At 45.0% G+C, this 23,509-nt stretch overlaps 1 protein-coding gene across 1 annotated transcript in view; it reads left to right on the top strand.

Annotated features, from left to right (window-relative positions):
- LOC135897382 (uncharacterized) overlaps positions 1–23,509 on the top strand; it is a 97,465-nt gene that overhangs the window by 72,124 nt on the left and 1,832 nt on the right. Inside the window, exons 20-29 of the mRNA XM_070533320.1 lie at positions 3,859–3,989; positions 5,801–5,894; positions 10,010–10,141; positions 10,237–10,356; positions 13,310–13,390; positions 14,179–14,286; positions 16,537–16,766; positions 17,322–17,680; positions 18,936–19,073; positions 20,614–21,964. Coding sequence (XP_070389421.1) covers positions 3,859–3,989; positions 5,801–5,894; positions 10,010–10,141; positions 10,237–10,356; positions 13,310–13,390; positions 14,179–14,286; positions 16,537–16,766; positions 17,322–17,680; positions 18,936–19,073; positions 20,614–20,805 — 1,585 coding nt within the window. The 3' untranslated portion in view covers positions 20,806–21,964. The remainder of the gene's footprint in view (positions 1–3,858; positions 3,990–5,800; positions 5,895–10,009; positions 10,142–10,236; positions 10,357–13,309; positions 13,391–14,178; positions 14,287–16,536; positions 16,767–17,321; positions 17,681–18,935; positions 19,074–20,613; positions 21,965–23,509) is intronic.

Genomic DNA, 23,509 nt, shown 5'->3' with positions numbered 1-23,509 from the left:
CGCACACTAACGTGGGCCGTCGTCTCACTGTCATCGTCAGTGATAACAGCGCACTGTCCCATAACGCCAGCAGCCATGTTATGACCCATTATGGGGGATAAGAAAAGAGCTGATATCGTCGTTTTCTTATCGTGCTATGTTCTCGCTATGCGTGGTCACGCAAAACATTGGTATGACCTCGGACTCTATATTGCCCGAGCGGCTTTCAAGCTGACCACACTGTCCTGCTGCTTTAGTGGCAATGCCTTCAGAAAGTAGAAACTTTATTGGCCGAACACGTAAACGTCTAGTCCTAAACTCTTACTCATTCTCCCACAATGCAGTGCAGGGTAGCAAGCTGGATTTAACTCTCACTCGCAATAAGTAAAATTCCCAACCTTTCAACACCGTCTCCCTCTCGCTCATGAGTAACGGCATTGAGTGAAGAGCACACTGTTCGTGGCTCTCTGTCCTTAAGGCAACGCCTTTTCCAAAATATATACCGGGCGTTTCTACGAAGACTTTAAGCAATACCTATAAGTAGCTGTTTCGAAATGAAAGGATGGTTCCTTCGGAGACATGACGTTAGTGGTGGCGACCATGGGGTGGCAAGTGACACGTGATGATTAGCCGCTAATTAGAAAAATTAATTGATTAACTTTTTTCACATTTAGCGTCAGCGGGCTTATCGTAATTGAGATGTTTAAGTGAGCTCTCCGGACGAGCCATATCAATTTTTGGATCTGAGTAAATGCCCTTACCCGCGGAATTGTGGCCCGATGAGTTACGGCCGTCACGGCACGCGAAACCGAAACTGGGAAGCTGCAGCGAGCGGAAAGCCGCGCTCCTCGAAGCGACGGTCTGGTTACGTCATCCAGCAGCAGACTGTGAGCGCGCTACCACAGCGAAGAGCACGGAGCCGCAGCTGCTGGCTGCCCGTTGCTGGGTGACGTAAGCGCGGACGTAAGCATATACACACTTCACCTCCGGACAAACGAAGAAGAAACAACTTTTAAAAGGAAGCTTTAGGTCGCGGGCTTCTATATATATATACATGGGAGAGAAATCGTTTCCCTAGGCAACCACTGCACCCAATTTGATTAGGTTTGTTGCATTTGCAAGAAAAATTCAAAATATAGTGACTGTTGGATACGGATTTCCGATGTGAGCAATTGATTTGTGTTATAAAAGGTAGTTAAAATCGCACATCTTCAGGAAATGAAACTTGGAAGTTTATAACACTGGTAACTCAGCAACCAAAAATGATATCGAAATTTTTCAAAATGCAGCTGATAGTGAATCTGACGCGGAAAAAATTTACTGTATTATGCATGGCTGTTAAATGCCCCACCAGTATGTGAGTCGTACTTTTGCAATAGCCTTTTAAACAAAGCAACAAATCCAGGTAAGGTGTAAATTATTAAATGAAATTTCGGAACTTTGAATGTTCTAACGGATGCAGTATACATAACTGTGATATCTGTCTTTGGTGCAGAGTTACGGTGTTGTAAACATGGTGCTTCCATTTTTATAAAGCTTATCAATTTTCCGCAAGGTTTGTAAAACAATTCAGGGCCACACTCAAAATGCCGCTTCCAACAGGCACTATAATTTATCTTCCTCTCATAAATGCAACGAATTTCATTAAAAGCAGCCAAGGATTATCTCAGAAAACCATTTCTGCGTTTTACATACATTTAAATAGGCGCGTCGGAGTTGTGGCCCAGCTAAAGCTTCCTCTCAATACAGTATGACAGTATAACTGTCACACTAAAGGGCAGACAAATAAATCGTACAACTGCAAATATGACCTAAAAACAAAAAAGCGCGATGTAACAAATTGCTAAACTAACGGTGTAAATAAGTATGTACACTTCTCGTGCGACTTTAAGACTTTAAGCAATACCTATAAGTAGCTGTTTCGAAATGAAAGGATGGTTCCTTCGGAGACATGACGTTAGTGGTGGCGACCATGGGGTGGCAAGTGACACGTGATGATTAGCCGCTAATTAGAAAAATTAATTGATTAACTTTTTTCACATTTAGCGTCAGCGGGCTTATCGTAATTGAGATGTTTAAGTGAGCTCTCCGGACGAGCCATATCAATTTTTGGATCTGAGTAAATGCCCTTACCCGCGGAATTGTGGCCCGATGAGTTTCGGCCGTCACGGCACGCGAAACCGAAACTGGGAAGCTGCAGCGAGCGGAAAGCCGCGCTCCTCGAAGCGACGGTCTGGTTACGTCATCCAGCAGCAGACTGTGAGCGCGCTACCACAGCGAAGAGCACGGAGCCGCAGCTGCTGGCTGCCCGTTGCTGGGTGACGTAAGCGCGGACGTAAGCATATACACACTTCACCTCCGGACAAACGAAGAAGAAACAACTTTTAAAAGGAAGCTTTAGGTCGCGGGCTTCTATATATATATACATGGGAGAGAAATCGTTTCCCTAGGCAACCACTGCACCCAATTTGATTAGGTTTGTTGCATTTGCAAGAAAAATTCAAAATATAGTGACTGTTGGATACGGATTTCCGATGTGAGCAATTGATTTGTGTTATAAAAGGTAGTTAAAATCGCACATCTTCAGGAAATGAAACTTGGAAGTTTATAACACTGGTAACTCAGCAACCAAAAATGATATCGAAATTTTTCAAAATGCAGCTGATAGTGAATCTGACGCGGAAAAAATTTACTGTATTATGCATGGCTGTTAAATGCCCCACCAGTATGTGAGTCGTACTTTTGCAATAGCCTTTTAAACAAAGCAACAAATCCAGGTAAAGTGTAAATTATTAAATGAAATTTCGGAACTTTGAATGTTCTAACGGATGCAGTATACATAACTGTGATATCTGTCTTTGGTGCAGAGTTACGGTGTTGTAAACATGGTGCTTCCATTTTTATAAAGCTTATCAATTTTCCGCAAGGTTTGTAAAACAATTCAGGGCCACACTCAAAATGCCGCTTCCAACAGGCACTATAATTTATCTTCCTCTCATAAATGCAACGAATTTCATTAAAAGCAGCCAAGGATTATCTCAGAAAACCATTTCTGCGTTTTACATACATTTAAATAGGCGCGTCGGAGTTGTGGCCCAGCTAAAGCTTCCTCTCAATACAGTATGACAGTATAACTGTCACACTAAAGGGCAGACAAATAAATCGTACAACTGCAAATATGACCTAAAAACAAAAAAGCGCGATGTAACAAATTGCTAAACTAACGGTGTAAATAAGTATGTACACTTCTCGTGCGCGATTTGGCAATACTAGTACAGTATAGGACATCGTGCTGAATTACGTCTGAGTGAACGATGGAAACGACGCAGGAGCGCAATGCAGGGGCAAGTTTAATGAAAGTACCGTATAGATTGTGTAAGGGCCGCATCCCTGCAACGGCCGTGCCCCTAACTTGGCAGCCCATAATTTAGGAAACAAATTGCTAGCGGAGATGCAATCGCGTTCGTTGTCCTAATGACACGCGCGCGCATCGGCGAAGCTTCGCGCTCAGCGTACTTCCGCATGCCACAACTAGATGGCGAGAGGCATCTGGTAGCGACATATACTATCTAGAGCCATCTAGTGGCGAGCCATTTAGTAGTGACCCTTAGACGGGACAGAATCAAATGGTTCGCTCCCGCGTAAGGGTTGCACCTCGTCGAAATTGGGGGGGTAAGTAGTGCGGCCCATACACGAGTCTATACGGTATTGGTCTACGTGTAAAGAAAAATGGGTAAGTCAATCCAGTTTGTATTGGCGCATTAACATTTGGAAAATGACGCGTCGTCTGATGGAATTAGCAAAGCTCTAACTTAAATACGCGGCTAGTCGTAGTTAAAGGGCGGCATTTTTGATGAGGAATTTTTCTCTTTCATTTAGGCTACTGCTGGGACTAATGCTGGTGACGATGTTCCTGTCCATGTGGATCCCCAACATTGCCGCCGCATCCATCATGATTCCGATCGCCATGGCCGTTGTGGACCAGATAGGGGACCGCTCGGCGACAAAGAGTGCGTGCGTGGGGTGGGCCCAAATCTTCCGCAAGTATATACCATGTGCAACAAATGGAACGGGATAGTCAGAGTGCGCCAACGCGCCTTTTTGTAGCGCGACGAGAAGCTTTTCTAATCAAGCGGAGTTCGAAGCGAAAGTGGTGAGCGCGCATGCCTCACAAGCGAGCATACTGCCGGTGGACGTCTCATGTCTACTCTGCGTGGAAGCGCAAATTGTGCCACTGCCTGTACGAGCTACTCAGTGTACTGTGAACACAGTGTACTCAGTGTAACAGTGTGAACAGTGTAATGTGTAATGTAAAGTGTAATGTGTGAACAGTGTACTCAGTGAACTGATCGCGTTCGTATTTGCTTTCAAATGATCTTGCAAGTTCCAGTGCCACTGGAGCACTGCTGCTGCATGCCATAATGCAGTCATCCTGCAGGAGTGATTGCGAGGAAGTAGAGAACTGCAACACAATGTCCAATGAAGCGTTTCTTGCCACTTACTTGCCGAAACAGGCTGTGTTAGGATTCGTTGACATGCTTATGCCAAGCCTAAATTAGGAAATTCGATTGAAGTTACGTATTTGTGGCTATGTAGTACGTAACCGTCGATAATAAACCTTGGCGCGAACTGCAACGAATACACTCCCTGGATTCCCGGCATGTGCTAATGCAAGCAGGCGTTCTGTTCACGTATCCATCAGAGGGGAAGAATTATGACTAGTCGAAAGCAACATTTTTCAACCATTTCGGAAAATTGCCTACTTACTGCTCCTTAAGTATTCGCAAAGTACTCCCTTTTTCTTTTTAATTTTTGTTTATTTTGTTGCTTCCGTAAGCCGTCTCTAGTATGGAAAATTTTAATACCATGTATCATATCCTATTTCAGGGAGTTCAGTGTTCCATATGTCATAAGAACGAGTGTGTGGCCATTTCCCAGGTTAGTAACGTTTAGCAACGTTGCTCTATAGTCACACGGATGTCAGATATTTATTTGTTCGTCACTCCACTCGCCTATAAAGCTGTAATTTTTGAGCCTTTCCCATGACATTCCCGTAGAAGCAATTTGAAAGACACCTTTTATGCTTCGTATCACGGCATTCCCAGACCCCACTAACACAGAGAACTACTGATCTGCTGATCGTTCCAATTAGAGTCGACTAATAGGGCTAGCTGCCAGACGCCTAATGATTGATAGAAACATTGCAGGCTACAGGCTGCGAATCGCCCATTATTTTAGTGATTCCCTCGTTTATGAACGTCATCAAAACCTTTCGCCGGACCTGCGCACATGATATGTACAATGTTGATGCGGAATCAGCCAAGGGGTTGTTAATAACTTTATTTTGCGTTAACTGCGACGAGTCAATGCAACCGCATCGCCCCGGTCGAAGCTGCGAAAAGCGTTACTTTAGAAAAAAATATAGCTCAAATGGAAACTATGTAAAAAGGTAAGTTGGTTCAAGTCCTCACATCACTCGTTTCATATCGTTCCAGTATTTAATAAAATTCTCGGACATGTCGCACCTCGTCAGGACCTCGCGCTCTGTTCGTGCCTCAATTTGTGCCTGCTGCAATCAGTTTGCGACCTTTCTATTTTGCCAGTATGTTAATCTTCTTTCGTTGCCGAAATAAAATAAGTAGCATTAATCACTGCGGAGTTACTAGTTTCTTTTCTTCAATTAGGCTTTAAAAACATAAACAATAGCTGTGTTTCTTTGAACATCGCCCTTGAGATTTTTAGCGTGCATTTGCGTTCCGATAGCTATGTTCACATGGCTACATAAGTTAAAATAAAGTCATTTCTCCATTCTCTCCTTCAGGCCCCATCGGCCAGCAGATAGGTTCCGATGAAAAACGGCTGATTGAAGACCGCGAATGTACTGTTTCACTTGTGCAAGAAAATGAAACACCAAGGTACGGCTGCTTTGATGTTCTTACCTTAAGCTATCCGGCTTGTTGTCCTTCTCGCGTATCACGTTCAGAGAACACATACGGCCATTCGAAGAATGAAAACAGAAACAAGAGCTTAATTACAGGGCACGGGGGAAACATATATATTTGAATTTAGAACACATGTGCTTCAATTCGCCACATTAACACTTCAAAACTAACTACTGCACCTAAGCGAAGATTTCTTTGCTCAGGAGGAACAATTGTTGGTTCTCGATCACCAAGCTAAACCCGCCTGTTGCCACAACCAACCAACCACCACCACTACCCCCACCAAGATCTTTTTTCGCTTGCAAATGAAGCTGGCTCAATGGCCTAAAATTTTCATTGACAAGAAAGAAAAAAGAGCCGCTCGTGATGCCGAACAAGGAACCAGATGTGATTGTAAAATTCTATTTAGGTCGCCAGTATGCAACCTGATTCGTCTTTTAAGTCCCGCCTTCTCATTCCGTCTAAGGCGCGCAGCTGAATTTTTACGGCTGAAGCTCTCATAGCTTGAGCTGTACCATGAGTGAAGGCCAAGCCGGACTCCCGCGCGCGTCCCAGGCCTCATGATAACAAGGCACGGCGCACTTTTTTTTTCCTCTTCTAAACCATTCCTCGAACGGTTTACAGGGATCGACGCTCATCTGCCCACGCACTTCCACCTACAAGAATTATTTTTCCCTTTAGAACAATCAGTCATTGAAATCTGCTCCCAACGGTGCCATAGAAATCACCGTTCGCCCTCGGTTTCCCGATGCTCTTAGGCATTATTTACAAGCCTGACCAGATCCAGTACTGGTTTGCTGTTTTATTTCCCTCTTAATTTTTCTTCTTTCTTTATCTTTTTTTGCTGACGCCTTGTGATGTCAGCTTTCCTGACATCACCTTACTCTGGCGATGTTGGCACTGCTACAGTTGCTGCTCCCACCGCTGTGAGCGTTATTTCCCGATGATGTCGTTCGCTGCTGATGTTAGTGCTACTGAAATTGTTGTTCATCGCAGTCGTTGCTCATCGTTATTTTATTACGCTTTCGGTTGTGTTTTTGGTTGTGTTCTTGTGCCATTACGGCGGAGACATTTGTTTCTGTGCTCTTACGTACTTCTATATATTAGACCTATCGAAACACTTTTGTTGTCACGTAATCTGGACCTAGTTCTGCTAAGTTACATTTTTGCTTTTTTCATTCTTGTCTTCTTTCTTGCATGTGTGTGCGTGCATAGACAATGTACCTCTTAGTGTTTTGATGCCCTTCCCCCTTAATGTAATGCACACTGGGCGATGCGTATTTATGTAAATAAATAAACAAATAAAAGTGTACTGCTTTGTATAGCTACTCATTTACGTGGAAAAGCTCAGAATTAGACACGCCACACCCTTTGTTCCGGCTACCTTATTTTATCGTTTTCCTTCCTGTTCTAACTAAATCTGGAGTGTGAGACTGTTATAATTTTTATGTATGGGACTTGTTATCCAGCTATCTGAAGCTTTAGCCCGAGAGCTCCTATCTGAATACATGGGAATGAATACATTGTTTTTCGCGCATCCATTGCACCGATTTTAAGGAGGCTGGTTGCATTCAAATGTCAAAGTCCAAGTCTTGTAAGCTTACACCTCTGTAATTCAGCAATAAAAAATTGCATCACAATTCTGTACACAGCAGCTAATAATAGATCTAAATGGGACAAAATTGTACAGTATACCACTTTGAAAATAACGTTAATTTGTGAGCAGGAGTTTTGCGAAACCCTAACAAACATTGTAGCAATCTTATATAGGCTGTTGACTCACATCACAACTTTTCCCGCTTCGAATACTCTATGATATGCAGTTTAGAGAAGTGCAGCATCTGTAGTCGTTACGGAGTTACGAATCTCTGTACAGTGCGCTTCAACGTTTTTCTACTTACTAGCTTTCGATAATTTTTGTTCAGGAGTGCATTTCGTAAATAAGAATTTTGCTTCTTAGAGTCACTAAAATTTACTTTTATCTCTCAAGTGCAATAAAGTTCGTTTAAGTACATCCAGCGATTGCCTCAATAATGGATTTCTGCGTTTTGTGTGTATTTGAATAAGCGGAATTGTGGTTCTCCTCGAACTAAAGCTTCCTCTTAATGGTAAATAAAATTACATGACCTATGTCGGTATCTTTCATACATGCATGTCGCTCAAAATTCTTCTTCAATCTCTTTGACGACGCACACTTTCTTGGTCGCGGATGCGAGCCGTAAGAGAAGTCTCTCTTCCTTTCCTAGCATTGCCTGCTATGTCGGAAACGGACCATACTTTCTTTCACACATGACATCGGTATAAAGTTTCTAATGGCGCCACAGTTGCACAACCTAAGTATTCACTATTTATGGAAATGTAAGCTCAAGAGGAACATTCAAGTGCTGGAAGTAGTAGTATAGGCGGTATAGCCAAGGCTATTTCGGTTTTACACCGAAGCTGTATCTGGGGGGGGGGGAGGCAGGGGGGGGGGGGGCTAGCCAATTCGTTTGTGCGTTCGTCCATCCATGTGTCGCCTGTATGCCAAAAACTCCTCCGGCGCAACCCTATGCGCATGTTCAAAAAAAAAAAAACAAGTCGTGGTGGTGGCTCTGAATGTTATCAGCTTCCAACTACGCATAACGTGCATTAACATTTCCGCGTGACGTTCTCACTCGCCGCGGTTGCTCTGAATGTTATCATCTTATCCGTGTTATGACCCTCTTACGACGCATACGCTTAATGGCCATGTAGAAAACGTGGGATGGCAGCACTCCTTTGCTCCCATGGGAAGGTCTAAATGCGTAATAAAACGCAATAGTGCGCCCACCAATCGTCGGCTTGAACGTCGACATAGTGCGCCCCGACGGCGAGTAGATTGTATCCTTCCTGTTGTAACAATTAGGAGTTGGGTGCTCCATGCATGTCAATGTGCCGACCACGCGACACCGGTCGTGTATATACTTAATCTTTGGCAAGAACTTGCATAGAATAGGAGTACAACCGATCGCGGCGTACGACAGCGACCACAAAGCTATGGTCATTGTGGTAACGAATGAGACAAAATAAACACTATAAATACCACGAATTTATGTACTACACGTGTCTTCAATCAATCAATACAGCAATGCGATAGTGATCACCATAAATAAATGTAGCTGTCAATATAGTCATCCAAATGCAGCTTCGCTGGTTATCTTTCTTCACAGAGTGGAAGAGCACTAATTTTTCTTTTTCACTTCATTTGCTCAAGATTTCCTATTCTGCCATGAAGCACATATTGGCTCTAGCCGTGGCCAATTAAAGCAAGGGTACTCCACTAGAGGTAGGACTCTCGCAACTGGAACTAAATATGTACTCAATCAATCACTGCTGCAAAACAATTGTTTACCTTACACAATGCCATGATTTCGCTCTGTCCTTTCCACTCTGCACAGTCAATTGTGCCGCACCAAGAAGCACAAGTTTCAGCCCACGTGACAGGGATTGCCTCGTTCTTAAAATGAATTACTAGGGGTTCTGAAGTGAGATACAGTGGCGTTACGAGCCTGTGATCCGAATAATCGGTTGCCTGCGTGTTCTCCACGGTTCATTTAAGCTCCAGATTCCACAGCGCCTCTCTCACTGCGATGCAAGCTTTTTTACGTCGCTTGTGGCTGAAAGTTGGCATTCACAACGACGTTTTCGTTCCTCATAAGGATGGGTGACACCGTTGCGTGTGTGATGAGTCCATCAAACACCTGCGCGGCTTTCCCGATACGATGACCGGAACCATGTACGATGCACCCCATTAGATAACCTGTATTCACAATCATACACGATGACAATGGTATTTGAAACCTGCCCACATACCTCACAAGTCCAGAAAGTGATATGTGTATTACGGCATGTATCCTGCAATACCCGGAGTTCACAAGCCTCAGAGAGCAGCTGTTGTTTCTACGTGGATCTACAGACGAAGCGACGCCCTCAGTACCTTCTTTACTTTCTTTCTGTGTCGTAATATAACACTCCTCCTACTGTGTAAGGCACGGAACTGAACGTACGTCCCGTGGACCTCCCTCCCTGAAAGCGTTTTTTCCTTCGGTTTTCCTTCGTCTTCTTGCCAGAACTGAAGACAGGCGCACCAGGCTGCTCCGAACTACGCTAGTGCTCGGCGTTTCCTACGCAACCAGCATAGGTGGTACAGGTTCACTCATCGGAACTGGGCCCAACGTTCTCCTTAAGGGAATCATCGAAGAGTGAGTGCTAGCAGCTCTGCATATTCCGACGATAAGATACACGATTTCTTTTTTTTTTGCGCTTTCGTTCACACTGCTCGTGCACAAAAATCTAGCCTGTTTCCAGGTTCCACAGAAATCACTTTCGTCACGTGGATTCTGTACAATGGGCCTACGATGCTCCTCTGCACTCTGCTGAGCTGGGCGTACATGCAGTGGAACGCCAGGGAGGCCATGTGAGTCATGAAAGCGAACATGTTCGCTCTCAAAGTCATTCAGCGGTTATGTTTCCTTGACCCAAACGGATGCAATGTACGCAAGTTACTGTCGCGACAACCAGCAGTATAGGCATTAAAACTGAACATGACAAATTATTTCAGAATTACAGCCTCACGCTAAGTCGCAAAATGTTCTGCCTTGATTCGTCTCTATACTGGTGCGGCTTGTGTTCACATTATTGAGGTATCCACTTTGACACGCTTGACCCAGTGTTTGGACTCCGAAAGTGGGCCCGCGAGTGACATATGCCGCAATTCTGTGCGGTGGAGCCCAGTCGGGCTCGGCACTAAAGATGAAGAGCGCATTGCGTTCCAAACTGATGGCACTTGGCTCATAATGCTCTTCTATAAGGCTGTGCTGCGTTCAACTGCCTATTCTCACGATAAAAATACCAAATAAAGAATTGAGGTGGCGCTTCACTGCCACGAAAGTTCGGTGAAGCCATCGTCACCTAAACGGAATATACAGTTCTATAGAAAATAATACGTTGATAGGGCGCAAGAATTCCTTCACGAGAAGTGCAAAGCTCTGCTCGAATATCGCACCTAATTTACTTGTTGCGTTAGAGCCTTCGTCATAGCTGCCCCAATGACCTAAATGTTCGGGATGGATTTGCGATTGTTTAACTGTCAATACACTTCCACATAGAACACAATAACGTGTCCAATGGTAAGAGCACGGAGCGCAATGTCTTGCATTTAAATTTCGAAGCGTCAGTGGTTTTACATTCGGTAGAATTTTGGAATACTCACTTTCAACGTTTCAGGAAACTGTTGTAAGTTTCTCTCTTTATTTCATAGCAATAGCTGTTGTGAGTTCACTCCCCTAGTTGCGCTGATATCCACTGGTGCCATCGCTATAATCTCCAAAATGCTTCGCAAGAAAATTACGAAGAAAGAAAAATTATCACTGCATGGTGAGTATGCGAATTTACACCCAAAAGATTAGCAGTCGAGTACTCTACCACTCAGCGACTCTGCCGATACTACAGCAGTGGAGAATACTGATTTTGCAGAGCGTCATCATGCCAGCAGCTACCAGTATTGGCTAACGCCCGCTCAACATCTGCGTGCAAGATAGAGTTGGTGGCGGCGCGTTTTTCTTGTAGTAGCACGTCGCCTTCCCAGTTGCGCAGGCGGTCGCAAATTACCTTTTCTGCTTTACACGCAATTGAAACGATAGAGCACATCTCCTTTGTATTTATCAGTCTTCTCCTATTAGATATCGGCTTCTAATGTTTGCTGGGTGGCACTGACGTCCCCTTGTTATTATTATTTTTTTCCAAAAAAACCATGAATTGCACTAATGGAGTAGACCAAACAATAATTTTAGGAAAGCTGAACAAATTCAGCAGTAAGAAGCTAAACCATCGCTTTAATAACAACGAGTGGCTAATTAAGGATAGGAATGAAAAGACGAGCCTTTCCACTTTCCCACTGGACGGCGCAACTTCCACAAACGAATACACCTCGCACTTCTTAAAAGGCGATTGTGAACTTGCACCTGCGAATGTTTACTTCAACAAACACCATTATTGAAACAGTCTATAACGCCTGACACACGGCCACTCGAAAGTCCTTTGGACTTGGGAACATCTACCGGAAACGGGCTTATGTGAGGTGGCACACGGCAGGGGAGCATCTCCTTATAACGCGAGCCGTTGTCAGATGGGAAGAGGACTTGGCACCTTTGAAGGCACCGCGTCAATGAGCGTTAATGAGCCCGTGTCGTTAAAAATTTGGCATCAGACGTCGCCTCGGCAAAAAGATTGTTGAACCACACATACCCAGGCCGTTCATGTGACGCAAGGAATTCACTGAACTAATTGAATTTCTCAAGTTATATACGTAGAAAAATCGTAAAGTGCGACTTACAGACAGCCTACAGACATGATAGCTCTCGGACTGTAATTTGAAAATGCCAGAAAACATAATTTGGTTACGCAGAAACACAAACAAACCCCTTCTCCAGCGTTTCTACAATGCACAGACCGGAGACGGCGTCCGCCATTTGCGCACGCCGGTGCGTAAATATCTCAGAGTCCACAGAGCGGCGCGTCTGCTTCCTTGAAACACTTGCAGATGGCGCTCGCTTTCGCCACATCACGGCCCATGCAAGAGGGCACGTTTCGACCAGAAAGCCCGCCTTCGTGCGTGGCGTTCGCGAGCGTTTACCAGTAAACATTACGGCTACATACCCTGCAGTTTCCGGGAAGCGTGAGGGGCAGTCAGGGATCTTTGAATGCTATCGTGTTCCACTCTTATAGGCGAAGTTTATGCGTCCTCCAAGTTTTTCGGTGAACCAGTCCTTTGCGGAAGAGGTGATGTCCGCATTCCTTCAGGCTCCTAAAGAGGTAGCCTCCTGCGCAGTTCTTCGACAACATGAAACCTGACGAAGTACAGTGGTCACTTGTTAGGAATTTTCTTAGCATGTGACGGAAATTTGACAGATACACTTGTTTTACGTTTTGTGAAATTCAGTTTTGCGAAGCAGCGCCGTGTGCTTTTCTGTATTGCTTACTGACAGCATACAAAGACTGTCCCGTATCGTGCGTAAGCAGCGAAACTCCTGGTAATAAGGGGTCCTTCAGCGTGAAACAAAGCAGTTTACTTCATAGTACAATAGTTTGCCCGTGTGTCTTGGGTATAAGGCTTACAGGGCAATACATTTCGCCAGCCATCGCGTCACTGGTTCGCGTTACGGGCAAAACTGTAATCTTTTTCTTGTAATCTGCGTCACATGGGGCACCATGGGGCTGCTCAGAGTGCGAAATTGATCGCGGAATATTTTGTGTCGGAAGTAACGCAATCTTATCTCTGTTGGGGCTCATCGTTCAAAACGTGACGCGTCTTGGATTCTATGCATGGTTTAATAAAAATACTACCCTTGCCTTTTTGTTGACCTCAACAGGAGAAGCGAAACGGGCGAGTCTGCAAAAGAAAAAGTCCGGGAAGAGATTGCCTGGCGGTATAAAGAGTTGGGAAAGATCAGGCGAGTACTAGAGTTGTGTGTCAATATTTCCTGCGAACCTGCTTAACTGACGGGAGCTTACTTCTTTTTTGCCTCACATAGCCTGAATAGTGATAGACAGGCTCAAAGTGGGCGGGTCTAAATTCATCCGTGGAGGACCGAGTATCGGTGCGCGCGCATTACTCCCCTGCTGTAAATGCCTAAAGCGGAATTAAATGTAAATGTAAGTGTGAAAATCTTTCGACCACCGGCATACTGTTCTAAAGTAAGTCCTATATATACTTAGCGAAATTTCAAACCATATTGCAGTTTATTTGCTTTCAGCATGCCCTGGTTCTTGGCTGCTTGAATAAACACACGTGCTGTATTTGCCACGGCACCGCGAGCTAAAACACAGTTGACAAGCAGTCTGAATTGATAAAATGTTCCGAGAGACCTGTCAAGGGAGTGGCACTTGCGGTCTATAAAACTGTGACCAAAAACACGCGTCACACGAACGTGCGTCAGAAATTCGGAAATAGCCCGTCACTATTGTCCCTGATAGAAAATTACATCGAATAGTGTCATTATATTGATGTAGCCTAAAGATGCTGGCAATCCAGAGACAAGCACGTATAACGCGGCAGGGGTAACGGGCTGTTTGTGACTCGAAGCGTGTATCAAAGGAGTGGTAGTCATGCTGAGTACAGTCAAAGTCGTTCTAATAAAATTCAGAATCATATATATATATATATATATATATATATATATATATATATATATATATATATATATATATATATATATGCATGTTTTCGTTACTTTCACAGCTTTGCAGAGATCTGTGTCGCCGCTTTGATCGGTACAATGATCATTGCCTGGTTCGGGATGAAGCCGCAAATGTTTCCGGGATGGGTCGACGCTCTTCCTCACGGAGAGTAAGTACCACACGAAGAATGTTCTCTTATCTCGACTGACTCATCAGTTGGTCGAATGACGAATGGAAGCACTTATTTATCAATTCTGGTTGCACGTAGCTCGAAACGTAAGGTGGTTTTGGCAGCATCTCGAGAATAGCCAGCACTGACCGCGATGGCAAATTCACGCAGAGTTCCCAAAAGACGTTCGGTTAAGCCCTCTGGAACAACACAAATTACCATAGCCTATAAAAATATAGAAGGCTCAAACTGACAGTTTAGCTTTAGGGCTGTAATGTTTCATAAATGAATTTTTACAGGAATGTACAACAAGCAAGGTAGAATGCATAGCGATTGAAACGGGATACTTGGAGCACCTGCCGGCCGGCAGTGTTGGCCCTACTGCTGGGCGCTGAGGATACCGAGCTCAAGCTTGTTCCGTATAACATGAAAGCGAGAGACTCCGCGATGCATTGCGTATGCATTTGGCCCCCTCAGGAATCACTAAGCGCTGACCGCGGTGTCCAAAAAGTGCTCGCCGCCACGTGGTCTGAGTCTTGCGTTTCTTTCACTGAGCACTTTGGCACATATACACGAGCTCGATGCATGGGCACGTTCCTCATGTTTGAGCACATCAAGAACACGTGCCTATGGCCATGTACCAAATTACGGGACGGAATAGTTATTTTTCCTCGTGTAACTCGGCGGACAGACACGCATGACCGGAAGGTTTCTGGGGCCATGAGCACACTGCTGCCAGCGCGTGGATGAATGGGAGCGACATTCTGACGTGACGCGACAAGCAAATCAGGCCCTTCTTGGCAGAGAGAACAGCGTCCTTCTGGCAATACCAGGCGTCTCACGACGCTCGCGTGATTGGAGCGGCCAGAGACACGGGTCGCACCTATATATGCTGGTGCACGATATGGGACCGACGGGAGACCGTCAGCGTTCTTCAGCGCACGGCGAAATATTAAATGAAGTTAGCTCGACGTCTTAAAAAGAATTATGGAGTTTTACGTGCCAAAACCACTTTCTGATTATGAGGCACGCCGTAGTGAAGGACTCCGGAAGTTTCGATCACCTGGGGTTCTTTAACGTGCACCTAAATCTAAGTACACGGGTGTTTTCGCATTTCACCCCATCGAAATGCGGCCGCCGTGGCTGGAATTCGATCCCGCGACCTCGTGCTCAGCAGCCCAACACCATAGCCACTGAGCAACCACGGCAGGTAGCTCGACGTCTTGTGCTCATGCCCCAGCATACACTGGGCAGCTCAGCAGGCAGGCTACATAGCGTGCTTATAGCCTGCGCGTGCAAAATGCTCGTGGCAACAGCGGAAGGCCCAACGCTGCGCTGGCTCCACCGCCAAGGCGATTTAGCGTATCGACGGTGCGCCCATTTCGCTTAGTTGTGTTTGCAGCTAAACGCGTTCATTGTCTCCGAAGACTAACCCCGCGCGAATCGAGCACGAACCGTGCACTCGCCATCTCGGAGACAGCGCGACAATGGCGGCGGCAGTGCCGACGGTGCGAATGCGTCTCAAGCTTCCGCGTAATTGCCGTCGCAGTTAAACACATGCTATTATAAGTGACGAAAGTGCGTGGGGAACAATGAGGCTCACAAAATATATTCTCTATCATTATGATAATGACTGTTGTTTTCTTTAAAGAAGCATTTGATAAGGTTGAAAGAATAAAAATAAAACCTATGGAGGCACTGTGTTGCCACCTGATTGTTGAAATTTTTGCTTATCCTTCCAGCATTTGCATTCTAGAAAGTTCAGAGAGTTCAGAACGGACGCTTTGCAGTCGTTGAATGTAGCTTGGCAGAACACTGGCAATGGTTATGTCGGTACTCCATTTTGCAGACCAGCGCACAATACAAGGACAGCGCAATTATTCATTCGAACACATCGCGTTTGTGATAACCCTTTGTTGGAAGACGCGTAAATCTTTCAATTATGCACGCAAAACTGCACGTAAATATTTGTGCGTGCAAATATGCACGTAAATCTTTGGGCACGTAAATATGTACGTAAATCATCTTTCGCGTAAATGTACACATAAATTTCGCACGTAAATCTTTCGCGGTGCTTATACTATTGTGCACTCCTCTGCGACAATGACGAGGAAACAAAAAGTCCCGCTTCCTGCCGTAGGATACATTCAACAGAACTCCCGTTCATGCTGTGATCTGCACGATGAGCGTGGCTCATCTGCAAGCATATTCTTGACCTTGTGTCAGCCATCGTTTGTTTCCTGCCTGCAGGCTCGTGAAACCCAGCGCCTTGGTCGCCTTGGTGGCGCTGCTGCTGTTCGTAATACCGAAGGATCCTGGAAACCCGTGGCAGTCGCAGCCACTCCTCACGTGGGAGGAGGCGGTCCACGGCGTCAAGTGGGGCGTCATGATCCTCGTGGGAGGAGGCATGACTCTGTCGGAGGCCTGCAAGGTTTTCGTAAAATTGAAGAGAGAGTGTGTCCTTGACGGACAGTGCTGTTGTATCATTGTTGAGCTGAGACATAGCCGGAGCCGGGAACCCCAATGATGACTCAAGGAGAGTCTAGCTGTAATAACAAGCCGAAAAGAAGAACAATAAGTAACACTTGAAGTCGGGCGACATAGATGAAAGCAGCTCACGAAGCAGACCTCAAAAAGATGCATAGGAACGTTAAGTCAGTTCGCGTAAAGGGAGAAAAGACAACTAACAAAAATGTAACGTAATGTAAGCTAGCCTATAAACTAAGGACACATATATACGCAAACGAGAGTTCGCAAAAGAGGTCGAATAAGAAATCCTGGAACATTACGTCAGCTCACATAGATACACAAAACACAAGAACATTTATGAGCTCTTCTGTGGTATGGACTGGAATAGTCACCCATGTATATGCCGAGAAAAAGATAGAATAAAAAGATCACGGTATTAGTAAAAAAATGTCAGCGCGAACAGCGAAAACATAGGGCAAAAGCAGATGCACAGAGGTCAAATGAAACGCACTCCATGACCAGCATTCGCGGCGTTTCTTTTTCAAGATAAGTCAAGTAACAAACAGCTCAAGGGAATATAGTCCTACGCCATAAACAAAGCAATGACAAGTACGAACGGTTCCTGCGAATGAGAGGCTTCGTTAATGGAGTCCCTTATTCCTGTTCTAAGAACGAGCTAAAATCATCCGGTAAATTTGGGCGCCATGTTGTTCAGAGCATCAGTGATCATGAGAGTGACGCATTTGATCATTATAATCTTCAGCAATCTGGACTTTCTTCAATGCTGGTGGACAACGTGAAGGGCATGAACGTGCTGCCACCGGCTCTCACCGCCTTGCTCTTCTGCTTCGCGGCGTCCATGTTTACGGAGATAACAAGCAACACGGCCACGAGCTCCCTGCTACTGCCCCTTGTCTGCGACATGGTAAACGGCTTATCACTATGAATACCGAATGATTACTCTGATAGCGTACCCTCGCCCTGAGGCTGATAAAGCATTACAACGTCGACGACCTTCCCATTTGGCGTCACCACCATTACGATTCGACTAGTTGGAGCTGCTTCGCTTGCTCTTCTGCGTACACCTGCATTCATATTTTTCGCATGAGGGCCGTGAGAGATGAATAAGTAACAAGCTAGGAAAAGGCGACCCGCAATGCCACAGAGACTCGTGTTACACACGAACGTTTGCGCGAGTGAGTGGCACGCACGGAATTCCTGTGATGGACTCGCCAGTTACACTTCGGTATTTGGAACCACGCGAATTTGATACAGTGTCCACGGAGTCCTCCTGCTGAGCACGAGGTCCCGATCGAGTTTACTTTCTGGCAGCCGCAGTGCTATCGTCATGTGTACGTGATTCAAATGAATAACAACGAAAGAAAGAAAGAAAGAAAGAAAGAAAGAAAGAAAGAAAGAAAGAAAGAAAGAAAGAAAGAAAGAAAGAAAGAAAGAAAGAAAGAAAGAAAGAAAGAAAGAAAGAAAGAAAGATCAGGCCGACTCGAGTATAGTTGACATCTACGTAATGCAAAGCATCGGGCGAATCGTCGTAGCACGAGGCCCCCACGCGCCGCCGATTCATGTCGAGCTGATGCTGCCCTATAGCAGCACGAAACGCGCTTTGTCATTTTGCTTGACGCTTGTTTGCGTCCCCCTCGTGGCCATCACGCTCGCACACCTGGCAGAACGAGTGACCCCGACGGGGCGCAATATAACCTGGGTCGTGGCAATGATGATTAGCCCAGATGTCTGTGCTGGCGGATGAGGGAAGCGTCGTCGCACGTACGCTATCAGCTCGCTATCAAACGCACTCAAAACACTTGGCTAGTTCTTTTATACACCGTTCCCAGCTGTCGCGGCCACCAACGAAAGCCTCAGCTACTTGCCACCCTTGACTGCAGATGGCGGAAGTTGGGTGCTCGTTGACCCACGAAAACGGCGAGATAAAGAGAGGCACCACAAGAACTGGCATGATTCGGGGAAGAATGCTTCGCAATAAAAATACCATCGTGTTCCGAGTCCTAAGTTTCTCTGCACTCTAACGTGCAAAAGGCCAAGGTTAATCTAAACCGCACCACCACGGTCTCTTGATAGTTCCAAGGGTAGTTTCGGCTTGCTGAACCTCGTCAATCATTAACTATGACGTGTTTTAGTATATTGCAATGTTGTCCATGGCGCAGGCTGTCGCGCTGAGGCTGCACCCCATCTACCTGGGTATGCCTGTAGCAGTCGCCTGCTCATTCTCCTTCATCATACCCGCCGGTACACCGCCGAACGCCATCGCCTACGACCTGGCCAAGCTCCGCATACCTGATATGGTAAGATCCGAGCATGTATAGCCTAGGGTTGTTGTTGTTGTTGTTGTTGTTGTTGTTGTTGTCCTGAGTGGCCGGGGCACATACCCACAGTGGGGGATTGATTGGCCATGAATCGGGTGGTTAAATTAGGTGTACAAAAAAGAAAACAAGAAAGTTAGCCTAGGGTAGCGGCATGTTGGGACAAGCGCTGACCCGTCTTTCTTCCGTGTCGTCTTTCTCGCTGATTTTGTGCCAGCGAAAAATTTATAGTCGTCGTATTTAGCAGTGTGCCGGCAAACGAGACATTATTATGAGCGGCTGTACTTAGCGAAATTGTTCATAAAATGAAAGAAAGTGAACTGTGTTGACTTCCAGTTATCCTTCATGGAGACGGAGACAGGCTTTCTTTTTGTCGCCTCGAGTCGACGGCTAAGGGATGAGTTCCGGGCATGCACACAGCATGGCATCACGTTGAGACAGACGAGGACACCTTTCGTGCAAACGTAGCTCTGTAACAAAGGTGAACACACCAAGCGTCACTAAAGCACCGCTTTGCATACATGGGCAGCCAATGTTTCTGATGCGAGGTCATGTTACAGATGAGGAGGCCAGTAATTTATATAACCTATTGGAATAGTATACCACAGCCAGTGAAATAATTGAAGTAGTTCTACTGGCGTTTGAACAGACTGAGGACGCCTAAACAAACAAAAATCTGCATATGACAGCAAGCCACTTCCTTCATGGCAAGTATGCGTGGACTCGTTCTCCCCTATTTATGCAACACGACCGTCATTTTGTCCCACGCTGCTTCTCCACTTAACACCAGCTTGTTCCTGCGGCGAAATCAGTAGCGCAAGAGTGGCGTACGTGCCCAATAGTGATTGCGCTTAGGAAACATATTCTATGACCTTGGGGTTCTACTCCGCGAGATCTGGTTTTATTAGGCGTTCTTGTGGGCATATGATCCCTGATGAAATTTCGTCACATTGATTTCTTTATAGACAGTAATACTAGCATTCTTTATATCCGTCCCAATATGCCAATCGAGAAATTTTTATGAAATTATTTGAATTCTTATTAAAAGAACGCAAGAAACAGGTAATCAAAGACTGAGATTAGTTAAAAGTGCGTTAAGAATGTATCGCCCACTACGATTTATGTGATGCTATTTCCAAGCTTATCTGCGAAATCAATCGTTTTCTCGGTGATTCTTTCTCCGTTCTTAAACGTTCACCTTCTATTTTCACGTTGTATTTTACATTATTGCGCACATATAGCAGATTACCACACTTTACTTTTACAATATATGTTATCGAACAGCCAGCTCAGCACAACCTATTTAGGTCACCTTCTAAAGGAACAGGCATTTAGTTCAAATATGTTCAGCAATTATGTTTACGGTCAATTTTCGCAACTATAGCGATCTAGTTTTTTTGTTACGACGCATATTATTACTTACACGTTATCCTGCTTCTCCTCCTCCTCAAACATGTGTAGGACATGCAATATAAACATACAAGAACTAATGACTTTTTATTATAATTTATTTTTGTTACAGGCGAAACCAGGATTTTTCGTCAACCTAATATGCGTGGCCGTCGAAGTGGTCATGATACACGCCTTGGGTTTTCCCATCTTTGGCCTTTCAACGTTCCCGGAATGGGCAGAACCCTACAGGCACTCTGTAATGGAAGCATACTCATCGATGCCACTTCGGGATCATCCACGGAAAACACGACGATCCCTATAAGTGCAGGCAGGGCGACTTCCTGCTGAACTTCGGCTACTTGGAAGGCGACAATACAGACAGCTGCACCACGCCCGTGGACTGCAACGGATTGCGTAAAGGACGGCTACGCTTGCCAATGGCCAACCTGCAAGAAAGCAAAAAGAAAGAGGGAATATTCGTAAACTGTTGCATTTGCCTGCAAAAGCAGTGCGATTGCCCCTTTAGTCATTTAGTCAGCTATACTAACTCATAATCTCTCGTGGTGCTTGTAGTAGCTTCGATGGGGCGGTCGGACGCAGGACCTACGGCGTGGGGCCTAAAGGCCTGGCGCAAAGAGGAGCCGGGCTGCTCAATTCGGGGACCAGACAAAGAATGACTTCATTCCAGTGAGGGGAAGCGCAGCAGGTATACTTAGAGCGTTTAGCGCTGAGTGGCGCACTGACGTAAACGATTCGAAACCGAAACTGGAAGCCGACGCAGGATATTACAGTGCTGCCGCAGGACCATGACAGCTTTTTTTTAAACATGCCGCATAATGTACCAAATGCGTTTAACGACGCCCTGCTTACGTATACAAGTTTTGCGCCACAGTTGGTTGACCAAAGTTGGTTTGAAGTTTCACCGAACAACCCGTGTATCGTACCACGTCCATTATAAAGTTTCGGGAAGTAAAAAAAAAAATGCGGTGTGTCAGTGTTCGCCAACTTTCAAAGAAGACAGTGGTCCTCGGGAACATGTAGACTTCAAGTGATCAACGAAAGTCGAAAAACGGGCGTATTTGGAGCCAACGTTTCAAAGAGGGCCTTTTCTTCGTCAGATTTGTCTTCACCCTGACGAAGACAATCTCTGCTTGTCAAAACGTTGGCTTCGAAGATATTCCTCGTTCGACCAGTGTTGACCCTCTACACATGTTGTATTGATTTGAAAACATAACTTGGTTCAAAAACATTTTTTTTTACCATAGACTTGCTACGTAACAACACTTTGCGGTTATCATAAAGGATGGCCTACCCATTCTAAGCCGCGTGGGCTCGTAGCGGCGTCAGAGAAAGGTGAAGACGAAGTTCCATCGTTTTTCTCCAAGCGAGTTTCGTACTCTCCATTGATCTACGTGTTTTGACGCAACTACAGCAGCGTCCACATCTGCGTCATGGAACCGCCTTCTGTGCTCCCAGATAAGGTAAGGATCACACTGATCGCGACAGCTGTAACGCCATGGCACCTTGTCATATTTCTTTTTTCATATTGAGCAACTGCACGCAATGAGTTCAGCAGATAACGCCAGCGGTTTTGATGCTACTACATTAAACTGCGACTTTATTGCACCTCATGTATATGCGAATGGAATAGACACGAAGAGAAGGGACAACATTAGCGCTGTCTTCCAACCGAGGTTGCAATACAGACACGTGGTAATGTCTACAGAACGAAACACGCCAATACACGCCAAACGAAAAAAACAATACACCAAAGACTTTTGAAACAGCATATATATACGAAACGCGTGTGAATAAATGAAGCTGAATTTTTTTTTTTACGTGACATTTAAAACATAACTTGTAGGACAGGCATGCATGGGCACCAGCAATCTTAATGTATTCCTTTTAGTTTTGTTGTGTTCTCAGTTGACATTTCTGCTTAAATCTGGTCTTTGCCCTCTATATACACGTGGCACTAATAAACAAGTTGCGAGTTTGCACATTCGTTCACGCTTTTTTTTTTTTTGCATGCGTCCATTCGTCTTTTAAGTTTGTACGTGGCCGTAAGAAGAAAGTAAGAAGAAATATAGTTCAGACGCACATATTTATGATTCCTTAGTGTTTGGTGTAGAGACATTACTGTAAACGTCTTTATTGTTTTTCTCTATATATATTTCTGACGTGTCTGTATCAAGCATTTACTTGAGAGACAGCACTTGTGTCGTGTACTTATTTTAGCGTCCGTGCGCGGTCTTTTCGCGCTGATGCGTAATGTACGCAATCCATGTCTCTACTTTTGATCGTACGTAGCGATCTCGATATGAAAAAAAAAAAATATCCGGTGCATCTAGGCTACAAATGAATGCAGTTGAAGCGTACGAATATTTGAAATTTCCAATACGCGCTTATATCCTCTTTTGCTTCGAGATTCGACTATTCGAAGTTTTTGAACACTCATTGAAAGCTGGATAGCAAGTAACAACTACGATTACTTGAACCTTTAGGATGAGGCCCCTCTTCAAGCCATGACGGAACAGTAACTGGCTCGGATGTTCTTTCGCTATGCCCAACTCTACTTTAGTTCTTTTGAAGTCCTGAATTGCTATGCTGCGAATGCCATTGGTGCAGCGCCGCAAGAAACTTTTTGCTGAACGAGCATAGAGAGGGCGGCTGAGAAGACTCTGTGTTTAGTGTCTTCATTGCATGTGAGTTATACGTCGTTATGAAGAGCCACAGAAGTCAATTCATAATGTAAGCTGCATGTATACAAAACTAAATTGCACCAAGTGAAGATAACTTACAAAATTTTGATTTTTTTTTTCATTTATTTAACCCTAAGGGCCCGAGCGCATTACATAAGGAATGGGCGTACATTTATGGTTGACATGGCATACAACAGCAATAAAAGAAAGAAAAAGGAAACAGAAGGACCAATGGCAAACGATAGATCGACACTGGGGCCTGACATGATGATCAGCAATAAAGTAAAGAAGAAGTAAAAAAATAAGCATAACCGACAATGAGAA

Source organism: Dermacentor albipictus, chromosome 2, assembly GCF_038994185.2.
Source record: "Dermacentor albipictus isolate Rhodes 1998 colony chromosome 2, USDA_Dalb.pri_finalv2, whole genome shotgun sequence".
NCBI lineage: Eukaryota > Metazoa > Arthropoda > Arachnida > Ixodida > Ixodidae > Dermacentor > Dermacentor albipictus.
This window is presented reverse-complemented; position numbering and strand designations above follow the sequence as displayed.